This window comes from Solea solea, chromosome 4 (genome assembly GCF_958295425.1).
Source record: "Solea solea chromosome 4, fSolSol10.1, whole genome shotgun sequence".
NCBI classification, from domain to species: Eukaryota; Metazoa; Chordata; class Actinopteri; order Pleuronectiformes; family Soleidae; genus Solea; species Solea solea.
Window position 1 is genome coordinate 18,858,988 of NC_081137.1, and position 21,311 is coordinate 18,880,298.

General features: G+C 40.9%; 1 protein-coding gene across 28 annotated transcripts in view; it reads right to left on the minus strand.

Annotated features, from left to right (window-relative positions):
- dlg2 (discs, large homolog 2 (Drosophila)) overlaps positions 1-21,311 on the minus strand; it is a 153,146-nt gene that overhangs the window by 105,550 nt on the left and 26,285 nt on the right. For 23 of the 28 annotated variants that reach the window (XM_058626689.1, XM_058626686.1, XM_058626699.1 and 20 more), the window contains one exon: positions 20,393-20,461. In XM_058626689.1, coding sequence (XP_058482672.1) covers positions 20,393-20,461 — 69 coding nt within the window. Of the gene's footprint in view, positions 1-1,609; positions 1,713-15,086; positions 15,560-20,392; positions 20,462-21,311 lie in introns of those variants that run through there. The other 5 variants (XM_058626678.1, XM_058626680.1, XM_058626706.1 and 2 more) reach the window with 4 other exon arrangements.

The following is a 21,311-nucleotide window of genomic DNA, read 5'->3' on the forward strand; positions in this document are numbered from 1 at the left end:
ATTGTTATTTATGATGATTCATTACCCACCATTGCAGAATTAAACCAAATTAGCTTCAAGGTCTGCACTGTTACTTGCATACTTGTCAGGTCAAACTAAACTGCCAACCAGGCCAGATGACGCTGACCTATGTTATTCACACACCTACTTTACTGTATGTCATGGTTCATGTCACTTACAGAATGATTTCAATCATAAAAACAGGATCTTATTCAATGGTAAATTAAATAAATAAATAAATAAAAAAAACACCTTGCAGACACCGTCAATGGAGCCTTTTTAAGTAAAGGTTTGGATACAAAAAGAAAAGAAAAACCAGTGGCTATCATTTCTGTGCCATTTTGTTTTAGAAGTTAAAGTTCAGCGTTCTTTTCTTAGTATTCTCAATCCTTCGAGTAGAAAGAGAAAACTCAGGTCACATACTCTCGTGTCCCAGCCTAAAAGTGATAAAGGTTATTTGTTTTCTCGGTACAAATGAGTCAGAATAACATCACTGCCTGAGGTCACGTTGTACTGTATGCATTATGAAATAATGCGATTGAATGGCCTGACATGGCTCAATGCAACTGAGGTAAATGTATTAAGTCTACTACTACTATCCCTACGACAACTTGTTCTTGTTCTACATGAAGTTACAAAATGATTCGGTTCGATTTAACAAAAGGTCTATTTTTCAATATTATATCCATTGTAAACATCACTATCCCTGGTGACATGTTCGAGCTCCTCCTGAAGCATAATCCTGGCCAGATGGGATATGTTAACCCTTCCAGTGAGTTCTGTGTCTACCACCGGGTCTAAGTCCATCCATCCATCTCCTGTGGGAGGCATCCAGGAGACTCAATGTCAAAGGAGCAGGTCAAACTACAGATTTGGCGATATATCGTCATTTGCCATACGCCAGGGCAAATATCGATATTTTATTAACAAATGAAGTTAATAAAAAATGATGTTTTGTTTACTTCAGTTAGACAGATATCAGGATGTATCGCTATATGATTGTCTTGCAATACATTGATGATCACAGATTCGTTGTCTCGTGGTATTATTGGTATCGTGGACCATGTATCGCGAGGTACCCGGTGATTCCTAACCCTAAGATCCACACCTCCTAGTTAATGAGGGTGAAATACCAAAGGATTAAAATCATCCTTGCATTCTATGTTACAGTATACACGTGTATTACGTGTATTTCTGTCTGCAGCTCACCGCACTGTAACGTAAACATCTTCCTATTTTTAAATTTTTTATCATCAACTGTGCATTCCGTCTATATAATGCCACCGCTGCCGTTCGGTTGCCAGCTTTTTGCAATAGTGTGAGATCAAAGCTTGGACTGAGCCGACTTACGCTGCCTTAGCTCCTACTGTAAATCATCCAAGGTTGAACGTGGAGGTGACGGCGAGGCTTAACGTGCTGCTGATGGGTACAAAGTATGAATGACGCAATGATCAAAATCAATACCGTTTGGAGGAAGTGGTTATTGTATAAGCTCACACAGCTTTTGCACTTTTAGAGAAAACATGAAGAAGACGTAAGGTTAAAAGACACACACACACACACACACACACACACACACACACACACACACGCTCCTGGAAATCCTTACCTGCCCTGACCTCAAAGCACAGTAGCATGCAAAAAACATGGCAGCGTTGAAGCCACATGAAGGAAGCCAAGTGATAAGTGATAAATCGTCTTCAAGGATTACACCCAAAAACTAAACGAGAGAAGCTGATAAAACGAGATGAGATGGAGGTGGCAGCGTCGCTGAGTGAGATAATTACTCCTCTCATTTAATCACAATGAGGCGACAAGATCCGCTTTTCTTTTTTTTCCCCTCTTCTTTCTGTGTGGAAAATCCAAAAGCCAATGAAAAGAAGCCTCCACTTGATGCAAAGCACCATCCCAGCTCACTGGTAAGCAGGTGGGAATGAACTGTCAAGACGGCGGAGTGCAAATGTGAATGTACACCTCCCATGAAGAAGACAAGAAGAAGATGAAGAAGAAGAGAGAGAAGCTGAAAGTGAGCCCCAGCTGCATGAGATCTGCTTATGCAGGAATCACTGGGAACAAACAGGGAGAAGAACAGGGAAAAACATGATGCATACACGATGATGTGAACCGTGTTTGTCACAAGAATCCATAATGTGTACTACACGTGTGTTTGCACTTAAACACACACGACAGTAACGTGCAGCGAACATATATATTTTTTTGTTTCCAGCATGTTACACACCATCTTGGATGAACAGTTTTTCTTCCCCCCCCTCCCTCTCAGTAAACGCACACTTCCTCTATCTCTCACCCGCTCTCGCTCACAGAAACACACGGCGTTACATAACAGGCGGTACTCCTCGCTCTGTCACTACCACCATGCTCTAAAAAGAGATAAATAAAGAAATAAACACAAGCACAACTGCTCACTATTTCACCCAAGCAGGTTCTTAGACCATGCTTCTTTTGAGAATTAAAAAAAACACACACATATACTTACAGGTGTGTTACAGGTCATTCAATTTATTACAATTTTTGGATTTGAAACACTGGCTTTTTGTTATGATTTTAAGACAACTGTATTTACTGACAGCTACGATTAACCCTTTAACACCGAGCGTGTCACAGATGACACGTTTGCACAGGCACCATTTGCATTACCGCAATTAAGTGACGGTTTGTTCTATCGGGAAAAGAAAAATCCAACGGTTTCTGAAAGTGGAGAAGTTGTATGTGAAAGCTAACCTTGTGGTTATTACGGTAATATCACCCGCGCTCTCGCAGGGAGCGGCGAATCAGCGTCTTTGTCGATAAAAGAGGAGAGAGTTGGCCTCTTTTTGCACATTCAGACAAAGACTCAAAAAATTCTAATTGTAAATATGTTTTATACTGTTCAAAATTCTTATATATAAATATAATTTGTTAATACACCATTTTAACGTCACTGTTTTTCTGGCACTTTTGTGGTTAAAATAAGCAGGACGGTTTAAGGCTTAGGTGTTAGGACTCGATTATCATTATTGGTTAATTAGGGATTAGTATCACTCTTAATTGATTAGTTGCTTGGTACAATAAAATGTTAGTAAATGGTGAAGAATGTCACAGAATGAAAATGACGACATTGTCAAACACTGTTTTGTTGTCCAAATCAAAGAAATTCAGGTGACGCTCAGATTCCCAGGCTGAAATGTACAAGTTCTGGATTGATGTGACTTGGTTGTGATTTCCAAATAAGATCTCGAAAGTGTCTCTTTAGTATGATGTTCAGGATCATATATACAGCAAATATGTGTCCATGCAACGTATGTGAGAACTGTCTGATTATACACATGTGTTGAGTGTTCACAGTACAACCAAAATGGAGAAGAGTGACGTCCCCTTGAGCTAAAACTCACTCACAAACTTGCTGCGATGGCTTTGGTTTCCAAAATATCCTCTAGTGTACTTCCCACTTAAATACGGTGTGGTCTTATTAACATATTGTTGTTTTGTCTTGTTGTTGACACGACCAAAAAGATATTTGTGCACATGCATGTTTTTTGAGGGGGCCGTCATGTTCAGATGCAAGAACTGTCAACTCTGATCTGTAATAGACGAAAACACTTCAAAAACAATTCATTTAGCCGTCAATCCCAAATCGCTAAGTTTTTGCAGCCCCTGATGCATATCACCTTCTCAAACTGGTATTTTGTGAGAACTTTACAGTCGTAAGACAAATCACTGAAACGGTAATCAGTAATTACCAACAAAGACACTTCCAGACTCAGTGGGACCGTCTGACAAAAACAGTGGGAGCACTGTGGTTGATGAGCAGCTGCAGCACGGGTGCTCAGCTTGGAGGTTTGTATATGGCTCACACCTGAGCTCAACTAGACTGATTATAGTTTATAACGCGGGGGGGGGATTGAGGGTTTCACCATAAACTTCAGTCACATACGCTTTCACAATCTCTGGATTCTTAACTTTAACTGACTGAGCTCCTGCAGACGAGAGAGAAGTTTGTGACACAACACACGGAAGCTCTGCTTTGCCCCTTAAATTAAGAGCAAGCTTCAAGGTAAAGTGTGCATGTGTGCTGCAGAGTTTCAAAAAAAACAAAAACTTAATTGTCTCTTGAATGTCTCATTTGAAGTCACAAGCTTTCCTGCGCTGGGAGGAGACTTCACAGTGGTGCATGTGGGAAGATGCACCAGTCGACAAACTGAATGTCTGTGTGTGTGTGTGTGTGTGTGTGTGTGTGTGGGGGGGGGGGGTATAAAAGATGTTGTATAGAATATATTTTTGGCGCCAGCCTTCCTGTTACCGTGGTAACTGTCCATCGATTCAGCAGAATAAGTGAACAGGGAACCGAACTAATCCCTCACCATCTACATTTCTTATTTCTATATTAATGTGTTTATTTCTTCCTCAGAGAGAGAGAGAGAGAGCGAGAGTAAAGTTGTGCTGGAAAACGGGGGATACAGAGGATGAGTCGCGCAGAAAGGTGGAGGTGGAAATCTGGGGGTGGAGGAGTTGGAATGAAGATGGAACAAAAGTTGGCATTCTGAACACACGCAGCCACTGACTTGGCACTGCTGAATCGACAGGATACCTAGCAACACGGTGTGTGTACCTGATGAGACCCTTCTCTGCATGAAGGCACGATTCTGAAGGCAGACACTGTGCGAGCCACTGTCGGTTTATAACCAAACACAAATATTATCCTCCTGTGTATATTTTATATAAAGTTAAACATTTAGAGAACTTTTTTCATGTAACACACGCACCCTTGTACATTCACTGTACTACCAGCACCTTCTATTAGAGTTAGATTATGATTTGAAGATGTTCACACTTTTCTGTGAGTAAAGTGTGTGTGACATTTGGGTTTTATAGCTCCTAATACTGGTGCTTATCGATATGAATGAGCCACTGTACATCTGATTTACATGGAGTGCCACTAAAGGCCCATTCAAACACGCATTAACGTCAGTTACTGGTGATATGGACACAAACATGGATAACACATGGACACAAAGACAATGGACTAATCTGTGAAGACAGACTGGCCACTTTGGCCAAACTTAAGCTAGAATAATTTCTAAAAACATGGACACCAAGTTAAAAACCTCATCAAGTCTCTCTGTCCAGTCTTTACACAGGAGACTAGAGCTGCTGTGAGCCATTAAATGTCAGGAAAAAAAAATCGACTGGACAGAAATGTAACACAGCTGTGAAAACTAATAAGATGTAACACTGCTGCTCTCTTGTTCTGTGCTGTATTGCTGAGTAAAGGAGTTTATAATGAACCCATCTACTGGCTGCACCTCCACCAATGTGTGTGTGGCTATCAAACAAAACAGCCCAGCAGATTTCGTGGCTGCTTTTCCTCAGATGTTTAACTGTTTCCTCCAGCAAAGGAACATCAAATGTGATCAGTTAGTTTGGAGCAGTGGGTTTTTTTGTGGGAATTTTTGGAATTATTAACAAGAAGAAAAAAAACACAATAAACAAAACATACATTGTGAAGAAGACCAAAAACGTCACTGTTGTTCCTTCTTACAACACAGACCATCAGAGTGATTCTTTACTGAAACAAGGAGAAATACAAATTGGAATGTTTACCAATTAAAGAGGATAACACAACTTTAGTAACCATGGTAAAAAGGTCGAAATCTTAATTTAAATAGCTTTACTTTCTTCCAATAAAGATCAGAGTTCTCAGTGTATTATTCATACTTCATACATTCATACTTATTATTCCACTTCATCAAACAATGGAAACATGAACTATCTACAGAGCACAGTCAAAGTTTGCCCTCAAATTATTGGCCACCATCACCACCATGTATGAGCACACAGAACGCCTCTCACGCTCTGTCCCCAGCACCAGCATTGGAGCGGCTTCCCTCAGGACGTCTCTGCTGCCCTGGCTGCAGGACACAGTGGAGGAGAACAACCTTTGCTCCCCAGGCTGTTCAGCTCCTCGACTCCCTATAAACCTTAAGCCTTATTTTCACTCTGATTTATATTATAACTTAACAGACCTAGTCGAGTTGTTTTGTACTGGCTGGAAATTGCTCTATGTGCCTTTAAATCCCCCTTGGGGACAAATACATTTAAAAAAAAAAAAAAACTTGAAATGGAAGCCTTTGTCCACAACATAACACAGATTTAGACTCCGCAGCAGCAGCAGTGTAAAGATTAACTGACTTATTGGAAAATCGATGCAGGAGCCAGAGACATGGCTGCACTGGCTTCACATCTCAGAGGTGAGGAAATATTTCACAGGGTGTACAAAAAACACGATTATAAATATTTAGTGGCAAAGAATGAGACATGAATGCAGCAGGGGTTATGAATGAGTTAATCTGAGATGGTGTGCAAGACTAAGGGTGTGAACAAAGAAAGTCCTCAGCACCAGGTGCGAAACAAGGATGTGTGTGTGTGTGTGTGATGTAACTGCTGCTAAAGTTTTTGTAATTTACACTTGGGTTCGAGGGTGTTTTCCTCAACACCATCTCCACGAAGAAAGCTTTGAACCACAGAGACATTACTGCACCAAAGAGACAGGGTTTTCACTTTCGCTTTGTACAAATTTTGGCAGAAATCAGGAAATGAGGGTGAATATGTTGAGGTTTAGGTACAGTGAGTTACCTGTGGTTAAGTTTATGCACAAAAATATGAGGCTAGAGCTAGAAAAAGATCATGGTTTTAGAGTCGACATGCTCTCCAACATAGAATCCATTTACAACACACCATTGAGTCTCCAGCTGGCTTCGAAGTGCAGCGTGTAACCTTTCCCAATGAGAAATGAGGCTCAAACACTGGAGGACTACGCCATTTCAAAGATTTTAAAGATTTGGCACATACGAAAGAATTGGCCAAAACATCTCATTCAAACATTCTACTCTGTGCAGAATATACAAATGTAACTGTTCTCGTGATTTGCAGAAAAGTAAAAAAAACTTTTTCTTCGTCTGGGAGACCTGGCTGTTTTGTCTCATGTTAAGGCAATTAGACGAACTGATAAAAGTACTTTTTTTTTCCAGAGCGAAGGTTTACCATATTTGAAATGCAGATGGAGACTGTGGAGCAGATGTTTGGAGACATCAGAGAAGCACACACACTGAAGTCCTCCAAAGACGGTTCAAAAGCAGCAGAATTCATCTCAAGTTTTCAGTGAGCTAATCTTCCATTCACAGGCAGAAGTGGTCGACTCGGCTTATTCTCCGGAGATGCAGCAGGAAAATTGTATAATGGTGGGGGTTTGGTGGGGGTGGGGAGGGAGCAGAGTCAGGACAATTAATTATCTGAGAACTTAACCGCTTCTATGAACTCTCTGGGGACAATTAAACTCAAAAACACAGCGAAAGAGGGAGCAGATAGAACCAGGAGACATCTGACTGTTTGCCCTTTCCACAAAGTTTGTCCTCGTCACCCCCATAGAGAAGCACGGCTGTTTCCAGGCAACACAACCCATCAGAAATCTTCCCAGCAAGCTGGTCTGCAGTGGGAGGAAACTTTTATCATTGGACAACGAGGCCGAGCACCAACAAGACAGAAAATAGTTTCACGCTCTGAAACTGTGATTACATTTATATAGTTTCTTTAGATAGATAGTTTCTCCCTTTAAAAGGAACTACGGTGGCCTTGGCATATCAGAAAAGATGAACACTTTCACAACTCTTTCAACTCTCCCACTCTCTGCCCTTTGCTCTCCTTCTTCTTCTGTGGTTTGTGCATCGAGTACATACAAAAGACTTATTCCAAGGTGATAAATCCAAATGATTTTGATTTCAAAGTACACTTATTCAAACACTTATTTTCACCCAGAAGAGAAGCATTTAGTCAGTTCCTGCTTCCGATGATAGAGGCTGTAAAAGCTCATTTGCTGGTTAAAAGGTAGAAGCAAGGCCTCAAAATGCATCAGGAGCCAACTAACAGGTTTATGGGACAGAGTGGAGTCTCACGCTGTTTTAAATGTTTCACTGTTAATTATTCACCACTTGAGATGCAACTATTTTTCGCTTTCAGTGCTGTTAAATCTCTCGTAGTAATGAGGCTACTGGAGGAAAAAAGAATGATTTCCACTATCTGCAAATGCACGTCATACTCAGCAAGACTCCAAGTTGCTTCATGGTGCATTACTTTCACTGAATCCTGAAAGGTTAGACCTATAGTGAGTATCTTTTTAAATATACATAAATAAGAAACATTCACTACATTCAAACTATTGACCAAATGAATTCACAGTGCTGATCAGGTCCACACAACTCTCTGTCTCTCAGTGACGCACTTTAAACTCTGAAGACTGTTTATTCAACACTACCAACTGTGCAACATCTCTACTCTTCCTTTGTTTTTCCTTTTCTTTGATTTATTTATTAATGCATGCCTTCTGATTCTTTGTTGAATTGTTTTTTTTGTTGTTGGGAGAAAAGTTAGAATTCCATTGCACCGTCGCTGACCCTGCATTTTTACTGTGTACATGACTATAAACTTCTTGAAATCAATAGTGACAGAGCTAATGCTGTTCACTGCTGAAGTCTGGATGACTAGTGCTACATTAAAAGACAGATATACAACAAATAACCTACAGACTTACGCAGCAGCTTCGAAAGAAAAATCTAATGTAAGGCAGAAGTCCAGAACAATACATTTCCCGTTATTGACTAAATGTGGGCTTGCAAATTCATTTTTGTATCTTTTTATTAAAAATACAGTACTATTTCAACCACTAATAATAACAATAAGTATGATACATGTCGGCCTTATCCTTAAATGAAGATCCCCATAGAGCATTTCACTTGTTTGTGCCTGACAATAACAGTGAGCCTTTTGCACATTTCACATAGTTTTCAGAGAGAAGTTCTTAAACCATTATGTTATCTCGTTACAGTCCCGTGTCTTTATTTATTATTTAAGCATTTTGTTTATTTCAATCATTACTTAAATGCATTTTCACTCATTTGTGAATGAACGAGATGCCGTGTTTTGTTATCTGACTTTCATTGCACTGTTATTTTTTAGTTTTTACTTCAATATTTAATGATAACATAATTATTTATCATAGTTTATTTTTATAGCCCTCATGGCTTTTTTGCACACAAAATCAGAACTGGTAAAGTCATTGTCATGGTGACAATGCACTGTTTTTAGGCTGAGACCACATTCACCTCTTAGTGTTGTGACATTTTGAACACTAAATGAAAATGACTGTTTATTATTGGCGGTGATAAAGGGGCCCAAAGCACAATTAGATTTTGGGCCCCTTTATCACCACATCATGAAGGCTTGGGCCGGCCCTGTCTTGTTCTCTTTGCTTTACAGTATATGTGTAACATTGCCAATTTTTTGTCCAAGTCTACAAGTGCTTGACAAATATTGTCCTTGAAATGATTAAAGAAACTAAAATAAAAGTATCTGAAAGCCATGTGCTTTGGAGGGAAAAATGTCTATTTTGAGATAGTGGCGAGACATCAGCGGGAAGCTTTTGGTCTCCGCTGGGTGTTAGAGGTCAGCGTCTCCCACAGAGGTCACTCTGCTGTCCACATAGCTCTGTGGATGCATTCAGATCAGCACGACACTTTCAAAAAAAAAAAAACATCTTCAGGTTTACTCGGGATTAAACCCAGACCATGGTATTTTTAAAACCGTGAAAAGAAAAAACAGCACGTAAGTGTTTCAGGCTTGTGAGGTGAAAATTAAATGTGTGGGAGTTTTTTTTTTCTTTCTTCACACTGAGAAGAACTCTGTGACAGGTGACTATCTGTGATTTTTTTAAAGAACGCAACAACAGAAAAAAGAAAAGGTGCAGGAAGTGCTTGCGGATAAAGCCACAGACAACTGAGCCGGCAGACTATAGCAGGAGCTGCCCACTGCTTTTCATAATTCATGTAACTTAAGAGTCTCTTTTGTGGCTTCTGACTAAAGCACCTCTTTAAACCCACTCTAATGTTGTGTGGATTACTGAATGTGCCAGCCTATCGTCCATGCATTCATATATTCATGTAGTCTTTATTCCTTGGGTTGTGCATAATCTATCTATCTCTGTTAATTCATAAAAACAGTAAATCTCTCAGTGGGGATGGGTATCAAGAGCAGGTATAAAATTGATAGTGGTTTAAACACTTTCACTTAAGAAAGGTTGGGAATCTGAAAAGGCAAGCACAGTTTGCTTTCGTGATTTCTGCTTCCAAACCATCACCTGGCAACCATGAGGTTGCCAAATTCAGAGGATTACAAGTGATGTTAATGATGGTGATGCACAGGTGATGTACTCCCCACCACACACCCATACATATATATATATATATAAAAAACATATAAAACATATACATATACATACATATATATATATATATATATATATATATATGTATGTATATATATATATATATATATATATATATATATATATACATATACACATATACATATACATATACATATATATATATATATATATATATATATATATAAATAAAACCATCACACCATAACAATATCTAGTTCAATTCAAAGCCACATATCGTGCGAAAAACTGCAGTTCCTTCCAGTGTATTAACAATTCATTGGTCCGTCTTGACTGGATCAGTCGACAGTATGTTTGTTTTCAACAGAGATACAGACAGAAGCCTGATGCACTTTTCCACCACACTGGTGCCACATTCCAGATGAGAGATCATCTAAAAACAGCAACAGTGGCTTATGATCAGCACGCTCATGTGGGAGTTGTTTCTTCCTCCGTTTTTTTTTTCCTTCTCTTTTTTCTTCTTTTCCACGCCCTCCTATTTCCCCTCTAATGTTGGAACTACAGCACAATACTCAACATGCCCCCGAAGCTTTACATAACACGGCCGCGGAACGAGAACGACATATCATTACGCGCCGTGCATTCATTATGGAAAGGTGGCTACTTAACGTAGCGGAGCGGAATATTACATAGTGTCATACAGGCTCTCATCACATGAGCACTGAGATGGGAGGGCTTTATAATAACTCCGTATGACTGCTGTATAATGTATTCATTATGAGTCAAGACACACAGCTACAATTTGTACACAGTAGAAGTGAACGTACGATAACTTGGTTAAAAGTGACACACATTGGTCAAAATGTCCAAATTGAATATGCTTTTCCAAGATAGGCAGACGTCTAATATTAGGTTTAGCATTGTGTGGGCTGAAGTCAGATAAAGCACACAGTACTAACAATGATGTCATGTACTCCTCCAGCTCTGTTCCACGCAGCATTATGCAGTATATTCTATTCTATTCTGCAGGCACAGTTAAAAACTTAATAAATAGATAAAACTTGCAGTATCTCACAGTTGACTCAGGTCAACCTTTATTTTCTCACACTAAAGCACAGGTACGTGTTCCTTTTTTTGATGGGAGTACAGAGCAGCATACTATCCTTTAAAGTGAATGAATCAGAAACAATGAGATGAGTCCTGAAACCAAAACCATTATATTATATACAAAATTAAAGGAACAGTTCAGTTGTAGGCAGAAGTAGACCAGCAGTTCCCATGTTCCCGCAACTAAAAACACTATTTATTTATTTATTTCTTTGGTACAGGGACCAAGCAGGAGGTCAAACAGTGCAATCAACACTAACGACAACAAATACTAGTAAAAGCACTTGAAGCGATTGGTACTCCTCAAATCATAAAGCCAAACTCAAAATAACATATGGCCATACATCATGTCGACTATGATAGCCTGCTAACGTCTTACCCAATGCATGCTGAAATGGGCTTCAGCCAACTGACTAAAATTAGCTTCATCTGGAAGCAACACTGTGTGAGAACAGTGGCACTGAACCAGGACAGTAAAGTGTTTGGCCATAAAAACAAAACATTAGTCCAAATATACTGTCGCTGCCTGTGCATGTATCACTACAACAATATAAATTCACATCAATGAAAGCTGTTTTATCCGTTGTCAACATACACGCTACACCTGAAAGTCTGCTTATTCACACAATGATCTAGTCAAACAACCACATGGATATTCATTTAGTAACAGTATTGGTCTATAGCTAATAGGACGGGCTGAAAAGTTCATGGACTGAACATGAAGCAATGGTCAAATCTGACCAAATGTGGTTTGTTTTTCCAACATAGTCTCCCCTGTGGTCTACACACTTCGTGGCCTTGGTATACAGTTTTCCAAGTCCTCAATTAGCTATTAAATGTAGGTTTATCGAGAAGGAAACAGTGCAGTTAGTTTTCCAAGATGTTGTCTTACAGTAATGCATGCCAAGTTTTATTGCCCTTGGTATTAATCCTTCTTAGTCAGCCTATGAACTTTTCAGCCCACCCTCGTAGGTTGTATTAGAGCTACTGTGTACACTGCATTATGCAAATAAACCCACACACATACAGTATGTACACATACTGTCCCTCCATAGAGGCGGGAAATGTTAGTTTATCACAGACCTGACACAGAGACTAACCATTTTAGACAAGCCTGTACAGTTGAAGGACAGCAGAGCGTCCAGAGTTAACTGCGCACATTAAGACAAGAGCGAGGCAGATGCATTCACACTATAACCTTCTTCCTGTGAGGCAACAACACCCACCACATATCACCGTGCTGGCCTGTGTAAAAAAGAAATCACGACCTCACCATGTACAAACTGCATTAATGTTACAACACTATCTTCTCAGAGAAGCCTGACCACTCACTATGAGGCATTCATGGGTGAAGAGCAAGCACAGTAATGGTGACGACTTCCCTGCACAATCCAGTGTGAATATTTCACGAGGGCTTTTAGGGATTCACCGGCTTAAATAAGCAAAGGGAACTCTGCTCCCGCCACATATGTGTTTTACATCATACAAGGAAGAGAGAGCTGCATGTGTCCATCTTTAGCATCTCCGGCAAAGGCGCTCGTCTAGCTGTCTTATTGGATGTAGACGGTGTCTAAACTTAGGCTGCAAACCACTCAGCGGAGATTTCCCACATAAATGACGAAGAGAGCTCTGTCAGGTTCACTTAGAAGGGTCTGTGCGAAACGTCAGTGTGACCTTAGTGTGATGGAAATAGTAGGCGAGTTGCCTCTAAAAGGAGTAACCTGTTCGCTGTTGCTTTCCCTTTCACAGCGCTAATAGCTTGTATCATTAAAGAAATATTTGATGTAACCATTGCTTGCAAAGTGCAGGGCAAACGATTATGACCCCACGGTGGCACTGTATGGAACCGTACGATTATTTTTTTGACTTGACACTGGGGATGCAAAACCAAAACGCAAAAAAACTGGTTGCTCATTAGAGTTAGTCATTTTTGATATTGGATTTGTCCTCTGCATTTAACCCATCCTTTTTACACACCAGGTGTGAACGCACACAAGTGGGGAGCGGGAGCAGTGGGCAGCACTTATCTGCACCCGGGATTGAACCAGCGACCTTTCAATGCCCCAACTCTTTGCCCGTGGGATGTCGGCTAAACGCAGCCTGTGTTTAAACAGAGCTGCGTTCCCAACACCACGATGTGCTTCCCTTCGCGGTCTCGTCTCCAACATGGAACGGAGGAAACGTTTCACGCTTGACACGAGACAAAGGGACACTATAGGCAAATTCAGAAAAACACTTTTCTCACTGCAGTGGGCGCTGTTACTGCAGCAGACGTCTGCGGAGAGGTTTGACAAACTTATCTTTCTGCAGAAGAACATGACAGTGTAGGAAGACACGGTGCCTGAGCCACTACACGGTGAACTTTTGTAGAACTTTATGCTGAATTGCAGATATAGTGACGTGCTATAATTTAGCAAAGCGAGATTGCGGCTACAGAGAGAGCTACTGTATTTTTGTCATACTGTATATGATTTGATTTATGGTCTCAGGTCGTAAGACACTTTCTAAGCAATAAGAGAGAAACAATTGGCAATGTTTTTCTTCTCCCTGTTGAGCTGAACACACCAAACTGAGACTGTGATGCAGAAACTGCAACACAAACTGGATGAATTATACCAAATTGGTCAATCAACTGACCAACACTCAGTGCCCTGCAAGCAGTGCAAAAACCATGTATGAACAAGCAACTGGAGAGATAAAAAGTTGTCAAAATAAACATTAGCTACTAGACACCACTGCAGTCGCTGTATTGTACATTAATACAACAATAAAAAGATCATTTTAATTGCTTTCTGGTGCAGTAGCCATGTGCAAAATGTCTGTATCACTTAAAATCCTAGAGGAGATAAAGAATAACAACACAAAGGTCAAAGCATACAGTATGTAGAAACATTTCTAATGCTTGAGTACACGCTCATGAATATAAATATGTTACTTTTTGATGAGAAGTGTAAGGTGTCCTACAAGAACAAACCTGCAAGTAGTGCTGTAAGAGGAGGAAGCCCCCCTCTACGATGATGCCATGATCACTTACACTCTGAACATCTTACAGTACGAGAGACACTGAAAAGGAGTGTTTCATTTTTATGCGACTGTATCAAATGAAACTCATTGGTTCTGCAGATTGCCTCAGGAATCATATATTGTAATAATGCCTTATTGCTTCCCACATTTCACACAAGTGGCTCTTTCCAACAGCTTTTCGGGAGTGCTCATGTTCTGTGTGAGCCGACGGCTGCAGCAGCACAGCCACGAGCCAGCTGACAGAAGTTTAACCCAACTTCTGCTGTCGTATCTCAGCAGACAGGCACACAAGCTTTCTCTGTGCCGCTGACAGACACACAGAAGAAGTGAATAATACCTTCACACACACACACACACACACACACACACACACACACACACACACACAAACACAGTCAGACCAAGAACGACAATTCACCCTGTCAGCAGATGATAACCCGCAGTAAAATATGCACTCGGAGCATCTCACAACGAATAAAAATTGATTTATTCGGCTCTTCAACTCAAAGCCCAGTGACGAGATGATGGAAGCACAAAAAGACAAAAACATGCACAAGCACACATTCAGAGAAAAATAACCAATACACAGACAGCCTTGTTCCTCCTGCTTTACTGCATGCCTCATTCTCCCACAGTGCTCATTCTCTCGGTCTCCATCCAGGTGTTCCTCTAATCCTCTCTCTGATATCATGGATCACTCATTCATTCCTGTGTTTCTTACCTTAGTGGTGACAATGCAAAGACAATCCATGCTGGCCAGGCCAAAAAATAAACGATCAACCTAAGCTCAAGAACATCACCACCAGAACCAGCACTGGGGCAAAACCAAGCCAGAAGATGGAGAAAAAGACTCCCGTGTGAAGAGCCAAGGAGGGAAAAGAAAAAAGGTAGGAGTTCCTGAAGAAGATGAGGGGGAGGAGAAGAGGAAGAGAACACACGTGCGCACATCCACGCACACATCCACACACACTCAGGAGGAAGAGAAGCCCCGGCAGAAGGACGTTACAGCTTGTGGGCCCCTCGTGAGGGTTGGGATGCCTCCTCCACAGAGCTGAAGGCAATCAGGATTCCGACACCATCTCAGAGAGGGAAGCGCACGTCATCAGCCACACACATACACACACTAAATATGCTCAGCAGCTGCCCTGGCCTCCTCCAGCAACCCAAAACAATCCCTCAGCTTCTCTCTCATTCATCCTCTGTCTCTTGTTTCCAGTTCAATGTCTCCTCCTCCTCATCCTCCTCCTCCTCCTCCACCACCACCTCTCTCTCTCTTTCTCTCTCTCTCTTCTGCCTTTGGGCCAAGCAACTAAGCAGCGCTATGGGATGAGAGAGAGAAAGAGAGCAATGGAAGGTAGAAAAGGACAAAAGCATCAGCTCAGCAGAATGAACAACGTTCACATGCTCGCTGTCACACAGTCTGCTGGAACCTAACGGTAATGCCCAAGGTTTAATTTCATCTGCAGTGCCAGGGAAAACACTGCCTTCTATCACTGTGACAGAATTCTTACACACACGCTGTGTGCCACCAAATAGAAGCTTAAAGAGGCAAAAGACATCTTAAATGTCCCCTGCAGTTGCAGGTGTATTACTGTTTTAAAGAGGCAGCAGGTGTTGTGTCATTAAAAAAGCACCCTTGTGGAAAACATGGCAAATACAAGGTGAACAAAAGCGGTTCGTTTGTAACGTCAATCGAGACTGGGCAATAATTCATACATGACTTGAATCGATGTAACGTCAATCGAGACTGGGCAATAATTCATACATGACTTGAAACGATCAAAACATAACAATACATTAACTCAATACAATATTAATGCACAAATGTATGAAGACGTGTAGGACGAGAACTTACTAACATGGTCATTTTAGCTCAGACACGAGAAAAAAAATGCTTCTTAAATCAGCAAATACTCATTGTGAAACTTATCAATACCAACTGATTTGAAAATATTTATTGTCCAGCCCTACCCTGAGGACAAGTTTACATGTTCTCCTCATGTGTGGGGAAGTCTCCACTGGGTTCTCCAACTTCCCAGCATTAAAAAATACTCAAGTTCCACCCTCACAAGACAAATATTGGTCTAAACTGTGGTTCAAACACTAGTGAAGGAGTTGGAGCCTTGTTTGTGAGAAATCTGAATATGGTGCATTGATAAGAACAAGACAAAAATGAAGTCTGAGATGACCCTCAGAGTCCAAGTCACTGTCCGTACCAGGTTTGAGGAAATTCCCTCTAGAATGAGGCTCATCATTTCCAATTGCATCTAAACTGGACAACTTTTCAAGCGACATTTGAGTTTTAATACAAAGCTAATACTAGCTGAGCACTGTATACCTTCCAGTGGTCTGCAAAGTCTGCATAATCAAATCATTTTATCATAATGTTAATGCACCAAATATGAGTCATGGATACACAAAAACTGCAAAACACTGCCGATGATAGCAGTAATGAGAGAATCAAACAAAAATCCCTCAACAGCTCCTTATATAACAGTGATAAGCTTTGAAGTGTGTGTGTGTGTGTGTGTGGGACAGAGGGAGAGAAGAAAAAAAAAAATTGACAGAAAAGCTAAAAATTTATTCCAGAGAAATTAAAGGCTTCAGAAGCCTCAACCGGCTCACTGAAAACATGTTTATATGCATGTTATCTTTTAATGGCTGTCTGCGCATCCTGTGGTTTGAAAAAGTGATGAAACACATTTGAACTTTGGGTAAGGAGTGAAAACAACAAACAAAACAATGTCACAACACCGCACAGGGCAAACTTTGTCCAGATGAGCGTGACAGTACCACTGTCTCTCAATATTATCTATAATTGTTTATCAGCATAAACGCCATACCGAATTGCTGTGACAACTTCTTCAAATCTAACTCCATACTCTCAGACACATGACGCAATTAATTCACAGCAGTACAGCAAAAATTATGCCAATGCATGAAAAGTTAAAAGGCAGAAAAGTAATCTTTGAAGTGTTTCTCAGAGGATAAAAATACATCTCTACTTGCCTCAGTATCAAACATGAAACACAAATCAGCTCTGCTCAAGGTACTGGATAACAGGCTTAATTAATGGAAAGGAAAGAGAAATTTGCTTTTTTTGGATGAAGATACAATACAAGTCAATGTGGCAATGAACTTAAGATGCGACTAAAAACTAAATAAGACACGAATGAAATGTAACCTACAGTGATCTGAATCCTATCTTTACCATCTCAGAGCCAAAATCTGAATTCAAGTGTACTAAAAAGATCCATTTAAACATCGTAAAAGGATGCAACACCGCACTGCGAGCGTGTCGAAAAGCTCAAGCTCAGTCTCTTAATGCTCTTGATTATGAATTAATAACTGACCAGGTCAGCCAGTACACAGAGCCCACAGCTCTCAGGTCAGGTCGCCTCAGCCGCTTCCTCCCCCGTCAGCCTCTCAATTTACACACATTTTACCAACATATCAACTGTGCTGGTACCTGTTTGCTGAAGCCATCCTGCTGAAGAGGTGTGCTGCAGAATTTCACCTTGATTACTGCTTTCATTTGTGGACAGACGAGAAGAGCCCTTAGACTCCCAACCTCCCGTTGGTCTCACTGAACACACATTCCCCAGTTCAGGCTCTCTGCGCCAGAGCCACATCACTAATCTTTCCAGGTGATGCAGCTCACGCAGCATCCACTTATTGCATTAGAGAGAAGGAATACTTTAACCTCCTTTGTTGGGCCTGCCACTGACGAGGTGTGACAAATTTGGACCGGTCTGTGTATGTGTACAACAGTTCTGACAGGCTGCCAGGCGGATTTACTCCAAAGCCTGCTGCACTGTTTGCCCTTGAATGTGGCCTACGCCTGACCCCAACACACTCTTCATAAGTCATTTCCTGACACAGCAACTAAAAAAATGACCTGTTCTTTCACTCAAATGAGGGTAAATCATATTATATTAGTTGTATATTCAAATGCATTATACTAGGACTTCATCCATCACTGAGTATTTCATCAGTTTCACATTCCTTGTTCTAAACTGCAGCACATACATTTTAAAAATTAAATCATGGATACTACAGTAAAGCTTTAATTTGAGAAGGTCTATATCAATAGCAAATTAAATGCAATGGGAGCCAAAAATGTAGGTATTCAAAAGTGAAGTGAGGTAAAGTCCTGGACCGAGAGACATCAGGTGGACATCACACCTCTTCACCCCGAGAAGCTCTAAAGGTTAAGGTTAGGTTTGAAATGATGATTCATCCTGTTGCTTATGTAAGCTGTGACATCATCAGTAAATAATTGCGTAATAAGTTCTCTCAATAAATCAATGAATTCTTTGCAGAAAATGGTGAAATATCCTAGTTAGTGTTTCCCAACCCTCAATATTGACAACATCCACAGAAGTACAGTCGCAGATATGAGTCCTGTAACCTCGCCGTTGAGGATGAAAGTACATAAAAGAGAGTAGTAGTCCCAACAGCAAGCACCTGTGCTAATGAGTGCATGGTCCTTGGCTGGTGGACCGTCTGCCGCCACTGTGTGCTGACCTTCTGTCCCATTAAACTGCGCAGGATAAGGGATTGCTCTGAAATTCATCTTGCATTTACCCGATGATGAAGAATAAGCATGAAAGTACTTCAGACAAAGTTTCTGTTGGTCAATGGTGCAGTGGGTTTCTGCTGCCTCAACACACACACACACAGTAGCAATGCACCACAGCATTGCACCTGACCACGCCTCATTTGAAGACAAACATTGTGCACTGATGAGCCCAGTTGTATTTGCTCCACGACATGAGCACTGGGCATGGACATGACAACTGTGCTGGTTGGAAACTAGATTTGACATTATCTTTTCTTTGCACCGGGCATATGTTTCAAAGTGGAGAAAAGAAAGAATTACATGCTAGGGGCTGAACTTTTATTTTATAAAAAAGAACAAATTAGTTGATTACTAAAATAGTCGATTTATTTCGTCATCGATTACTTGTTGCAACACTACTATAAATGCATGTTTTCTAAGTGGGTGTGCACTTCTGCCTCACTCTTCGACAACTCATTCAGCCACAAAAATAATTGGTCCACAAGCTCCAAACCTACAAAAACAAAACAGCAAGGCCATCGCACATGCAATATCACAGGATACCACACACCCACTCAATCATCATTTCCAACTTTCCTACCATCACAAGATGGATTCAAAAGTATGAAATGCAATAAAGTTTGAGCCTTATACCTTCAGCCATCTCCACCTTAAACAAAACAAATGTACAGCAACCACAGAATGAATTTCCCCAAGGGGAAAAATAAACAAAATGACTAACATAACCAAAGAGAAAGCAGGGAATGCACATCTACGACTATGAAAAACTCTGTTTCCTAAAGTCGGTGTTACACTTTCAAAGTCAACAAACTTCATCTGTGAAGGAAAATGTTTAATTTATGTTTTTAAATATTTTAAGTAAAGACGCTCTGCAGCTCCTTATCACTTCGTATCCTCTACTGCTCCCGAGCAGATAGGAGCAGAAAGAAAATATGTCATCAATCCTTAAAAGGGATATACATTAAATATTTACATGTAAAAACAATTCTCCCCTTAACTTAGCCCATTTAAACTAACCACAGAAGAGACTGTGGTCTTTTAGTACGACCTTTATCCGCCTCTACCACCTCCTGATGACTAAGCCTTGACTAATGCTATAGATTTCCTACAATGCACACTTGCTGCTGCAGCTGGATATAAATACAACAGGAGACACAGACTTGTTAAATAGAGTGTTCTATTGTTGCCATTGCAATTGATAAGGTGAAACCAAAATATTAGATCACAGAGTGTTCCAAAATAGCAGACGACTCATCCATGTCCAGCAAGTTACTTTATGAATGTGTCAGTGTCCTTCATTTGCCTCCGCTGTAGACTCACAGTGGTATATGAGTAATTCAGCTTTAATCAAAAATGTATACAAACTTATGACTGATGAGTATACACAAACACACACACACAGACAAACACAAACACAGCAGTGCCTGCTTGAAGGGAGAACTCACCTCAGAGCTCTTGCCACTGTTTCCCCCTTGCTCCATTCCACTTGTGTCCGAGCTGCTCTGCTCCCTCTGCTGGAAACAACAAACCGGTAAATAGAATTAAAGGGGACATATTATGCAAAATCAACTTTTAAACCATTTTAATACTTATATTTGGGACTCTGGGGGCCCTACCAGTCACCAAAGTGTGGAAAAAGAATACTCCGTCATGTTTTCGTGGTTCCCCGAAGTGTAAGTATAGGCGATAAAACACTCGATGTTGAATTCCCTGCGCTTATGACGTCAGCATGCGCATTTCACCGCGAATGTTACCGCCCCACCAGTAAGTTTACTTCGAGAGCTCCACCTTAGCTCCACCTTGTCCCTGCGAGAGTGCAGGCGAGGGAGGAAGAGCGGTATTATGTCAAAGTGGAGGGACAAGCGTGCTGTTGGTGGCTGCACAGTGGAGCACAGTGTTTTACACAAACTTCCAGCCTCAGAGGATTTTATATATGAAGCTAATGTTCCGGATAAAGTCAGCAAACGTGTGTTCGCACCACTTCGCATCAGACTGCGGCCAGCGGTCGCCGTATTTAGTCAGCGAACGTATTTCACCGACGTACAAACACACACATTTTTAAGAAAAGGTCACATGGAGCTCATAACTGACCATTCTGACACATCCTAATTAAAAATATTTGTTCAGTACGTCCTCCATGACCGGAGCACAGACTCAGTCTGATCACATACAATGGCCGTTTATGCCGTTAGCCACTGGCGATCAGCGGTAGCGATCAGCGGTGCTGCACTCTCTGTGAAAATCAGTTAAAAAGACAGCACCGCTGATCGCCAGCGGCGAACAGTGAGCTGCCTAAACTGGCGCTGTATGTGTGAGTGCCGTCACAGGAACAGACCTCCGACACATGGATACATAGGGACAGCA